The following is a 13,025-nucleotide window of genomic DNA, read 5'->3' as shown; positions in this document are numbered from 1 at the left end:
CTGAGGATGCGTGCGAGTGTGAAAAGGCCGTCACTACTTTCATGTGTGTGTATGCTGTCTGCCCCAGCCTTATGTTTTTGATATCGATGGAGGAATAAAGGACTTCAATCAGTTAAAGTGGTGAGTGCCGCCTGCTATACTTCCTTACGTAGATCTGAGAAGTGACTTGAGAATAGTAAAGAAGAGGAGGAGTAGGAGAGGAGTCTGGTAAGAGATAAAAAAAAAAGGCATAGTTCTCTGATGAGACATATTACAAAGTTTTTAAAATTCACCTGTACATGGGGAAAACTCCAAGCATATACAACAAATGTACCCACAGGCCTCATTCACCCAGCAAAGGCCAAAAAGGCACTCTATCAGGCTGGTATACGTCTGTATATTTTTTCAGCCTTATGGAATAGCACAGTTTTCTGTACTATGTCATTCCAAATCACACAGTAAAACATGTATACCATAACCCCTTGAGGACAGATAAACTAAGTGCATTTGATATAACTAAAGACACGTGAGCTATCAAATATATAATATCTATACAGGAATATCAATTTAATTCAGAATACCCCAGTCTTGAAAGATGCCAAATTTGTGATAGCCAAGAGTTTGAATTATAAGTCGATGATGATATAAAAGTAAATCAAATTTACATTAGACATCATGTAGTACATGACAATCTCTTTCTAACAAAGCTAGAACCAGCACTATACCTTACAAGGATCCAGAGATCTCCCCAATAATTGTTCTAATTGCTCTGCTTTTCGGTGCTATGGTTTCCCTATCGGCCTTATTGGTCCACTATCATGACTTGGTTTCTGATCATAACAGTTACATAAACTGATATTTTAACTATTATTTTGAACAGAAACCAAGTTATTTTCAGGCTGGCAGCTCATGACGCATGCCCTATCTCAGGGTGTGTGTCCTCTCTTGGGGGAGTGTCCTTTCTGCTGCAACTCTTTTCCTGTAACTGCCACAGCTTCATACAGAAGATATGGCTGGTGACAGAAGATTTAAACAGAGAGAGTGCAACTACCTCAGTGAGGTCAATGAGTGGGAAATAAGGAAAAGAACAAACAGCAGGTGGCACTATACTGATACAGTTAATTGAATACCTCAGTGGCTATACTACTTTTCAATTACACGCAGTTACAAAAGTACACTGCCTGTCCAAACAAAAGTTGCCACCTGGATTTAACTAAGCAAATAGGTATGAGCCTCCTATTGGATAATTACTGCATGGGCGATTATCTTTCAGCTGGCAACAAGTTATTTCACCCCAACTGGTGCAATGAGTTGCTTCTCATTTTTTCTTAAACAGCCATGTCGAAAGACACATCTTGTAGTTGGGGAAAAGATGCTAGTCTGTTTGAGAAGGGTCAAATCATTGGCATGTATCAAGCAGAGAAAACATCTAATGAGATTGCAGAAACTACTAAAATTGGGTTAAGAACTGTCCAACGCATTATTAAAAACTGGAAGGATAGTGGGGACCCATCGTATTCGAGGAAGATATGTGGCGGGGAAAAAATCCTGAATGATCGTGATCGGTGATCTCTTCAACGTTTGGTGAAATCAAATCGAAGAAAAACAACAGTAGAACTCAGGACTATGTTTAATAGTGAAAGTAAGAGCATTTCCACACGCAGAATGTGAAGGGAACTCAAGGGGTTGGGACTCAATAGCTGTGTAGCTGTAAGAAAACCACTAATCAGGGAGGCAAACCAGAAAAAAAGGCTTCTATTTGCTAGGGAGCATAAAGATTGGACTCTGGAGCATTGGAAAATGGTCATGTGGTCTGATGAGTCAAGATTTACCCTGTTCCAGAGTGATGGGCGCATCAGGGTAAGAAGAGAGGCAGATGAAGTGATGCACCCATCATGCCTAGTGCCTATTGTACAAGCCTTTGGGGGCAGTGCTATGATCTGGGGTTGCTGCAGTTGGTCAGGCCTAGGTTCAGCAACAGTATGTGCTCCAAGAATGAGGTCAGCAGACTTCCTGAAAATACCGAATGACCAGGTTAATCCATCAATGGATTTTTTCTTCCCTGATGGCATGGGCATATTCCAAGATGACAATGTCAGGATTCATTGGGCTCAAATTGTGAAAGAGTGGTTCAGGGAGCATGAGACATTATTTTCACACATGGATTGGCCACCACAGAGTCCAGACCTTAACCCCATTGAGAATCTTTGGGATGTGCTGGAGAAGGCTTTGCACAGCAGTCAGACTCTACCATCATCAATGCAAGATCTTGGTGAAAAATTAATGCAACACTGGATGGAAATAAAGCTTATTGAAACAATTCCACAGCGAATGTGTGCCATAATCAAAGGTAAAGGCGGTCCAATGAAATATTAGAGAGTGTGACTTTTTTTTGGTGGCGACTTTTTTTTGGGACAGGCAATGTATTTAGATCCAGGTGATGGTTTGAAAAATGTAGAATATTTTATAAGACATCCCCTTCAAAAGGACTGAGACCCTCCACCTTGCTTTGCCTCTTTCCCCCCTATCATGCAAAAGTATTGTAGTTGTATGATTCCTTTTTATTGGCTTGTTGAGTATCTCATATATGCAAGATATCAAGATAGCTCCTGTCTCTATTGTGTCTCAGGCATTGTGTGTTTGTAAGAATACTAAACTATATGGAAGGCTTACAGTATTCACTGTTCTCTACCACTGTACAAGTATATCATACCTAAAGTTACTTTCATGATTATGATACAGTAAAATTCTTCTATATTCATACAGACACTGGCAGCACGGAAAGCTGGAATATCTCTTGCAATGGTTATCCGAACCTCTGTGAACAATGAAGAACTGGTGAGTTATAAGACAGTAGCTTGTAGCATATTGGAAATGTGTGAGGATGAGTTCACATACCATACATCACATCCACATCAGTTGGGTTTGGCCATTTGTTTTGGTGCACTTTGGGCACTGGTTCATCTGTTTCTGGGAGATATCTGACATAAAAACTGATGTGCTGGATGCCAGAAGAAATGATCCATGGGATCAGGTCTTGCATATTAAAACTTTTGTCGGATTCTGTACATATGTGAACACCCCTTTATATGTTTTACACTTTTTTCACTGTTAAACTGGTTGGTTTACAAACCCTATTTCTCCATTGTGGCATTTCTGAGATGTGTTCTGCATTTCAAAACATTTATCGACTGAGAAAAGCAAAAAGTGCCAACGAATAGTTCCTCTGAAGGACCAAACACGATGAGAAATGTCACTGATTATATGGTGGCACTACAGTGGTACTCTACTTTTGCTGCGGGGTATCTGAGAGCCTTTAGCTAATTACTAGGAGTACCAGAGGTTGGATACTCTTTAAAGAGCTTATTATTGTGAGATGCTTCTAACAAAATTATTTTAACCTACCGGTAAGTGGAAAGACCCTTTAAATTGGTTGTACCAGATTAGAAAACAAAAAGGTTGTTTCTTCCAGAAACTGTTATAACTTTCCACGTCATGTTTTTGGTATTGCAGCCAAGCTCTGTTAAAGCAAATGTAGTACAACCCCTTTAAATGTGCTATTTGGCCATACATGCATTTTCGAATGTGTAAAACCACTAGACTGTTGTGTATTTGAAATGAATGGCAATATCTTTCTTTACAGAAGTTCTGAAGGCAAAAAAAAATAACTTTCTCACTTTTACAATCTATCTTTATATAGAAGCAATCTGCAATAATAGTAGTGATGATTATTATTTTTATCCTATAAAATTAAATAAACTTACCGTAGGCACTCGTTCGGTTTAGTTTAAAGTACTGTGTTGATTTTTATTTGGTTTTCATATGCAAGGCAACTTGACAGACCTTTTTCAAACACTAGTTGCCAGGCCCATTGGAAGAAGAGCAGAGAGTATACTGGTTTGAGGAAGGTAAAATGTCACCATATGATCTCCTGAGGTGACATTTTACCTTCCTCAAACCACTATTTTCTCTTCTCCCAATGGCAACTAGTGTTTGAAAAAGGTCTGGATAGGACCGAAACGTCACATGCACATGTCAAGTTGCCTTGCATATGAAAACCAAATAGAAATCAGCACAATACTTTAAACAAAATTTAAAGGAGTGCCTAAGTTTATTTTATTTTACTGTCTAACGGGGTTGGGACCCCACAACTAGAGCTCCCGAACATATATGACACGAGTGCCACATTACACCTTATTAATTATTTTTATCCTATCATGATTTTGCCTATGATGCATGATGCATGATTATTGGTAAAGCTTTCATTGATATTTAGCAGTATAGAAAAACTGTATAATATTTGTGAAATATCCCAAAACCATTTTATACTTTAACCATTCCTATGTTTTACTCAATAGAAAGCTCATGTTTTCAAGAAGACATTGCAAGCTCTGATTTACCCAATTTCATCTACCACTCCACACAATTTTGAAGTATGGACCGCAACAACACCAACATACTGCTATGAGTGCGAAGGTCTTCTTTGGGGAATAGCAAGACAGGGCATGAGGTGTACAGAATGTGGTGTCAAGTGTCATGAAAAATGTCAAGACCTCCTAAATGCTGACTGCCTGCAAAGTGAGTGTTTTCAATCAGTATAGATATTTTTTTTTTCATGTTAAAAGGGCCTCTGTCTGCATGATCAACTCTTATAAACCTGGCATACAGCCTGGTAGATTTGATCATGCTGATAAAAATGATACCTTTATGTTGTCCCCATTGTTGAGAAAAACATTTTTATTTATATGCTTATATGACCTAACTGGAGCACCCAGGGGCTGACCAAAGCCATTGGAGTACCAATCTGTTACACCCCTTCACCTTTAGTCCCTCCCTTCTTCCTGGATTAACAGTGCTAGGCATCAAGTATACCCATGTCTAAGTATACCCATGTCTTCTTGTTCCTGTACCTGATCTCCTGGTATGAGCATTTGTTCTGCCTTCTCCTGCTGTTCTCCATGTGCTGAGCCCTGTCATATGAGCTGCACTATATCTCCTGGTCTCAGCACTTTATCAATGTATCTCCTACTGCACTGAACTAGTGCCGAGACGAGGAGATACAGCATGACATAAAAATGACAAGTCTCACAGCTGACAGAGGCTCTTTAATGAATTTGTTCTATTTTAATAAGTAATGCTTGACAACTCCTAGGCTGAAAAGTTCTTTTGTGTTGAATACTCTACATATGTCAGAATCCCAAGAATTTGCTTATATGAGCAAGGCAATGTGTATACTAAACAATATTGACCTCTCAGTGATGCATAGCCATTGTACTGCAGGGAATATCTCATTAGAATAAATACAGCTGCACTTTTAAGAAAATTCATTATTGAATCGAAGAACTAATACATATATATATATATATATATATATATATATATAGGGTCCACTGTATATATTCAGTGGACCTCATGTTACAATATTAATTGGTCCGAGGAAAGTGAAGATTTATGAAAGATAAGCAGATAACTAAGACAGATAAAGTAAATCTTTACATATAACAGCCGGTAATACGTTAAGGTAGCTGTAAATCACTTTCTGTGATGAGGACAGGACCTTCTTCAGTGTAGCAGACAAGTAAAATATAGCCGATCTCTTTCTCTCTCTAATCACATTGGCTTCAAAATGGAACTATAGGAATCAAGATATTTTTAACTTAAAGGTTCAATTTTAATTAGGCCCAGGCACATTGCTATATTATGGATGATCATATGGCACCAATATAATATGTTACAGTGTATAAAGTACTATGGAGGTATTCTCCTCTAGAAGCTGGTATTCTCCTCTAGAAACTGGAACCTTGGAACCAAACCCAAGTTCGGATCCAAGTTTTAAAGTGTTTATCCAGTTTAAATATCAAATACCAAATGTTTTTCACCAAAGTCTTGCGAGACTTCGGGAATAACTAACTTCGCCTCATTGGAGGCCATACATTTTAATGCTAAACGGAGACGGATCTCCGTACAGGATTATTCCAAAATTTTTAGTGAATCCAAAGCTCACTTCTCTCATCCCTAGTGATTGTGAACCAATACCAGGAGTGGAGCCTACACATAGATAAGGTATAATGGATGGATTTGCTCTTGTTCTGTTTTGACCCACACTTGGTCTTAGCTCATAGAAATCACTGATCAAACACTGAATAAGGCCTTTCTGTTTTCACCTAGTTTTCATTTTTATTTTATTTTTAAACCTCATACTATGTAGGAAACTGGAAACCGTCCATAAGCAGAATGCCTTCTGCTGACAAATCACTTTTGTTCTAATTCTGTCTTGTGTGAATACACTTAACAGCCAGGCTCATTACCACATAAATACCTGGTGTTAAATATCTAAACATAAGATTAACATAAGAATATCTAAAATTACGTTCACAATAGAGGAAGATGGTGCTTTCAAACTATAGAATAAAGACACCTAACAATAATAGATTTGTCAGTCTCAGCATTTTCATGGCTTCTGTATAGCAGGAGGAGACTTTTCCAGTACTAAAGGGTGTATTTTTAGACTGCCAGATTTTCTGGCAGGTGATCGCTAATGAGCATTCCTATGAACGTTCGTTAGCGATCATCTGGCAGTTTAATACTGCCTCCAAATGCTTAAAAATCACAATGGTGTCGGCAGGGGACGAGCGATGGCATAGAGATCGCTCCTCCACATGTCATGGAGGACATCGCTGCATGTAATGGTAGTGGTGTCCTCCGCTAGCTATCCAACGATTGCCTGGAGGGAACGTTTCCCTCCCAACAATCATCTGCGGCATCGGGGTGTCTAATATACCCTTAACATACCCAAACTCATCTCATCCATTTGATCGCGCAGCCGGTATCCTCTTCTTTCTTCTTTCTGCAGGACCTGCAAAAGTACCTGCGATGACATCACCACGCTCACCACGTGGTGAGGGCGGAGACGTCATCGCAGGTCCTGCTAAATGAAGATAGAAGGTCTGCTGCCATCTTTCACTCACTGCGCCTGCACCTAATACTAAAATCTAAAATGGACGGCGCAGGATTTGCGGGGCACGGAGGAGACCAATGATGTCAATCACCTATACAAGGGCTTACCAAATGGTGAGAGGACGGAGCCTCTAGGTGCTGCAGCAACGCCCCACTAGCACCTAGGTTCCCTTGCATATTATAAAAGTCATTATTTAGCGCAAATGGCGGCAGGCAGGGAGATATAAGTCATACAGTTATGTTCTGATGACATTAGCACATCGCTAATGTCAGCCAGCTACATAACGATTTTTCTGAAACCCTTTAAGGAAAAAGCTTCTCTGGATGAGAAAGTCAACAAAATCTCAACCCAAAAATCGCAAAGAAATCTGTAGGAAAAAAAAAACTGCATTATTACCCTATAGTAGGGATGCGCAAACCTGTGGAAGTTCGGGTTCACCGGGTTCGGCTGAAATTCAGGTTAAAGTTCAGGTTCGGGACCCAAACTTGACCCCGAACCTGGACCCCATTAAAGTCAATGGGGACCCGAACTTTATTATATTCCGCTATAACATGGTTATAACGAAAAATAATAGCATTCTTAAGACAGAATGCTAAATAAAATGGCCATTGAGAGGTTAAAAATAATAAATAAATAAAAAATCACCTCATCCACTTGATTGTGCAGCTGGTATCTTCTTCTTTCTGTAGGACCTGAGCGTGGGTGACGTCATAGCAGGTCCTGCTGAATGAAGATAGAAGAACCTTCTATCTTCATTTAGCAGGACCTGCGATGACGACTCCCCCCTCACCACGTGGTGAGCGTGGTAATGTCATCGCAGGTCCTTTTGCAGGTCCTGCAGAAAGAAGAAAGAAGAAGATACTGGCTGCGCGATCAAGTGGATGAGATGAGTTTTTTGTTATTATTTTTAACCCCTCAATTGCCATTTTATTTAGCATTCTGTTTTAAGAATGCTATTATTTTCTGTTATAACCATATTATAATGGAAAATAATAAAATCACCCGAACACAAACCCGAACCCGAACTTCAGTTCGGATTCGCTTAACCCTACCCTATAGCAAAAATGCTGGAAAAAATAAAAAATAAAACAGCATATGATTGCCAGTTTCTTAACTATAAAATTAATGGGAAAATGGTCAATCACAGGAAGGGGACATCGGGCAGTTGATTGATAGAAGCACAGGGCAGAGTACAGTGCAAGGCTAGAAACACATAAGAAAGATTTTTGACACTTTAAAAATTGATAGGCTGAGTTCACATCAGCGTTCAACTTTTCCATTCTTCTGCTCCGTTATTGGAGCAGAATAAATGAAAGGATGGATTTGGCACATAATTGAGGAGAATAGAGCCTACAGAACCCATAGACTATAATGGGGTCCGTTAGGTTTCTGCTCCGAGGAAGATTTTTGAGGCAGAGACAAAAGTCGTGTATGCAGCACTTTTGTCTTTGCTTACAAAATCTTCCTCTGAGCAAATCTAATGGACCCCATTATAGTCTATGGGGCCCGTAGGCTCCATTCGGCTCAGTTATGTGCCAAATCTGTATTTTCTGTTCTCCTGGTCCTATAACGAAGCAGAGAAATGGAAATACTGAACACTGATGTGAACTGAGCCTTACTTTGATGGTGAATCAAAGCAAACTGATGCACTTTGGCAGCATTTTGTCTCTTAGGAATGATAGGATCGATGGACATATCAGTTAAAGGAGTTGACCGAGATTTTAAAAAACACTACTTGTGTCATAGTTTCAGCCCTATGTCTCCAGTCTCCACTGATTTTGGTTTCTGCTGGACTGAAAGGAAAGTGTGAGGTACAGTCAACATGCATATCAGTGATGCTGGCCTCAACAGTCATGTGTTAGTAATGGCTCTTGGCTGTTGAGCATCAGTGATCATATTTTGGTCCTGCACATGTCACCGCTGAGGCCACTTCTGATCTAGCGGGGACCAGAAGCAGTGGAGATTGTAGGCATAGCGCTAGGACAGGGAGGCTCTGACAAAGTAATTTGTGTTATTTTTTTTTAGCCCATGCCTGTGGACAGCTACATTTTTTTAGTTCTCAGACAGCTCCTTTAATTAATGTGTCAATGGATCCTATAGTTTCTTGATTGGCCACATCTAAACATTTTTTTAGATTTTTGACAACTTCTTTAAGATCAGCTTCATTTACAGCTTTATATTTTGACATTTGAATGTCATAAAGCCTCCTGCAGGCAGGGGTGATTTGGCTATAAACCCTACAAGAAAATTTCTCAGTGGGCTAACACCTATGGGGCCACCTGAGCCCTCTTTATGGCCACCAGCCAGGTGCATAATGATCTGATCTCTCAGCATTTATTAATGCTAGATGCATCATGTACTTATACACTTGGCCTGCGGCCGCAGCTGCCCTCTTGGATTAAACTTTACTGCCACCTTCAAGATGGTTATACAGTTAAATACTACAGTTATTTTGTGCTGAACTGTGGTATTTGGTTCTGCTGGTACTGTATTTTGTGGCGCACTATGGTATTATTGGCCAAACCTTCTTGTATTGTCACCGCCTACATATGCTGCCCCAACGTCTATCCATTTGAACCTACCTACAACATTGAGCCACTTTTCGTTTTTTTCCAGGACCACCTAAAGTTCTCAGTCCACCCCTCCCCTGCCTGCTGGACTGAGTAAATAAGTCTAATGGTCCCTTTACATGGGACGATGATCTAGCAAATTGTGAGGAAGGAAGCATTCCTTTCCAACAATCTGTTGATCAATAGCGGAGTTGACCGGTTCATTTACATGCAGCAATCTCCTTCAGCTCCTCCAGAGTATGGGGAGAAGTGATGGCTAACGCCATTGTTCTTCCCCTGACTGTCTCTTGTTTCCTGGCAGCAGATAGTGTTTACACAGCACAATCTGCCGCTGGGAAACGATGACATTTTGTGCTGCACAAAGGATACAATTACCCAATGAACGAGCATTTTGTAAACGTGTAAACCGTCAGATCATTGCTAACAAGCGTCAGTAGTAACGCTCGTTACCGATGATGCTTTCAATTGACGGCCCATGTAAAGAACCCTTAAGAGGGTTGCCCATCTGTAAATGAGTATACAGGCAGGAGCTAGTAGATTTGCACATGATAGCTTATCAGAGGATAAACTAATAAAGAATAAATATTCATGGGAAGCCATTTTCATTGGCTAAAACTGCAATTGGCTACAAAATTATAATGAACTTTTTAAAGCTTGTGTGAGGAGAATTATTGCCCGGGTTATTGCCTGAATAATTGGTCTTAGAGTAATATGCAAATGTTTAAAAATTTGCTTTACAGTCTAAGTATGTAACTATTTCAAGAGAGTTGCAAAGGACTAATTAATTGGTTGTATGTGCTGTAATTGGGGGAGATAGCAATGATTACTTCATCATTAATTGCATAAACATATGTCATGCGCCATAATCCATTCGAGTGATGGTAATTGCTTGAAACTGGCGTTTTACGTGTCTGAATTTCCATTTAAGAGACCAAAGATGAATTTCCCTGGAATCAATCAGTGTCCTGCATAAATACACATTTACAGCATCAATAAAGCATTGAGAACCACCATTACATTGAATTATCACTTCTCTCTACACTTTGTCTTACAACACATATAATTTCATTGTGCCAAGTAATTTTGTTATAACACAGGTTCAGCCATAGAAGCTTTATTGGATGATGGTATGAAGTTTGAACTCTCAATGGGTTATATGAAATAGTAAAGAATATTTAAGTGTGTATTTTATGCATACTTTGGGAAATAATGGAATGAGGATGGCATAAAAAGCCTTTGTGTTCACAATACATATTTATAATCTATACATGTACATTCTGTACATATAAAGTTCTAACTACCAATGTCCCATGCTGAATGGGCAATGTCACAGTGCTCAGTTTCACTTCCCCTTATAAAATGACTGCCATTCACCACCCCCTTTACTGTGCATGCACTCACTAACAGATCTGAACACCAGAGTGGGGCCAATGTAATTAATATATAGTCATATGGATATTTTGTGATATTACAAACAATTCTTCTGTTGGTCTTATTGAGATGAATATAGGTTACTGTGTTTGGATGGATGTCTGCTCAAAATATGAAAATTATAAATCAGTGGTTAAAGAATAAAGCAAAAAATATTAGGTTTACCTTAAAAAATAGCAGTATAAATCTGCTCTCTGTGCTGGCGGCGTAGCTGTGCATGTTGAGACAGATATATCAGATTTATCAGTACTTGCACAGGGATAAGTTCTGGTGATATGGAAAAGCTGCTATCAATCTGAGCGTTGTCTACAACATATTTAATAAAATGACACACAGCTCACGATAAATGGCTCAAGTGCAAGCTCTGCACCATATCTGACCTGTCTTTCTTGTGATCCTCTCTGGAAAACAAAGTTTGTCCTTAAGACATTAATGAAGAAGTAGCACAGCAGTGACTAGCAGATCATAGCTAAGGCTACTTTGTAACTTCCTCAAAATTCAATAATGCCTTAAAGGGGCTGTCCAGTTTTCCCATATTGATGACCTATCCTTACTACCAATTTACTTAAATAGGATGGAACAATTGCAGTTAAATTGCACTGCCGCTGCATTCTCGATGGCGTCCATGTAAACAGTGCACAGGTGCTAGGAGTTGGACTCCCGCCAATTTTATATTGATGACCTATCCTTGAAAGTCAATCAGTTTTCTATTGTGTCCGAGAAAACAGATCCGTCCCCATTGACTTACAGTGTGAGTCATGACGGATCCGTCTTGCAAAGAAAAAGGGGGTCAGTCAGCACATCCCAATGCACAGGGGCACGTTGCTATGGCTGAAAACAACACTGTAAAACAAAACATGCAATGCAACAGCTCTCTGCAAAAGAAATAAAGTACAAAAATGCATAATAATTTTCTTAATGCTATACTTATAAATTAGAGATGCTTAGCAAATACATTTTGTACAAAATTATTTGAGCCCGTCTGCCGCACGACAAGGCGATCTCTGTAAGACGGGTTCCTAACACTAAATTCTACCTGTTATGTGCCATGACGGCTACCATACAATTCAGGGAGTGTAGGTTCCACATGCATGCTGGGCCTGCTTTAATTTCTGTCATCTTTGGTGCCAAAATGGCCTCCATTATATCCAAGGAATGCAGGTACCAACATGCATGCCGAGCCCACTCCACACCACTCCTGGTGCCAAATGGCCACCAAAGAATGCAATGAGAGTCCAAACTATACCCCTCCTGGTGCCAAATGGCTTCCCGTGAATGAGGGAGAGCAGGCCAAGCTATATACTCACACTAATTAGACGGATCCATCTTGCTCTGGACCAAATCGCAGACAGAAAAACGTTGCTTGCAGTGTTATTCTGTCCGTGATCGGGAAGCAACCAAATGGAACGGAATGCATTTTGGAGCATTCTGTTTCGTTCAGTTCAGTTTTGTCCCCTTTGACAATGAATAGGGACAAAATGGAAGCATTTTCCCCTGCTATTGCAATCCTATGATGGATCAGGAAGCGAGGGATCTGGAAGTTAAGCTATGCTTGCAGAAGACAAAACCATAATTTTGTTCTTGCAGGAAAATTCTGTACATTGTAGCTGGCTTATAGTAGCAAAGCTTCAAAAGTCCCCCCAAAAAATGCATCTTATTAAAATTGTATTCATTAAATGTAAAGTATACATTTCATAGTACAGGTTCAAACTAAAACAAATGGCTGATATTTTACCCAGTGTAGAAAACTACAAAGAAAAACACTGATAAATTAACTTATCAGAAAAGTAACATTTCTGATTCTGCAAAGGGAAAGGTTGTATAAAAAGATTTAATGTGTGTTTAACCTGAAATGTGTGCAATTGTGCAGTATGCCAGAATATAGTACATTCTTTTCTCTACTCTAAAAGTAAAGAAATGAAACCAGTATAATTCAAAACCAGAATACTTTATGTGAACTATAAAAAATAGGACTTGACAAAATGAAGCAAGTTCAGAAGGAGGCACACTGGTCTTGTAAAAAGCAGTTGCCTAACATAGTCTTAATGCTGAAAATATTCCCATTACAAGTACGCACAAATCTACTT

At 39.5% G+C, this 13,025-nt stretch overlaps 1 protein-coding gene across 3 annotated transcripts in view; it reads left to right on the top strand.

Moving 5' to 3' along the window:
• Positions 1 to 13,025, top strand: part of UNC13C (unc-13 homolog C) — a 793,844-nt gene that overhangs the window by 249,832 nt on the left and 530,987 nt on the right. For all 3 annotated transcript variants that reach the window (XM_040413932.1, XM_040413931.1, XM_040413930.1), the window contains 2 exons: positions 2,746 to 2,817; positions 4,338 to 4,557. In XM_040413932.1, coding sequence (XP_040269866.1) covers positions 2,746 to 2,817; positions 4,338 to 4,557 — 292 coding nt within the window. The remainder of the gene's footprint in view (positions 1 to 2,745; positions 2,818 to 4,337; positions 4,558 to 13,025) is intronic.

This window comes from Bufo bufo, chromosome 1 (assembly GCF_905171765.1).
Source record: "Bufo bufo chromosome 1, aBufBuf1.1, whole genome shotgun sequence".
NCBI lineage: Eukaryota > Metazoa > Chordata > Amphibia > Anura > Bufonidae > Bufo > Bufo bufo.
This window is presented reverse-complemented; position numbering and strand designations above follow the sequence as displayed.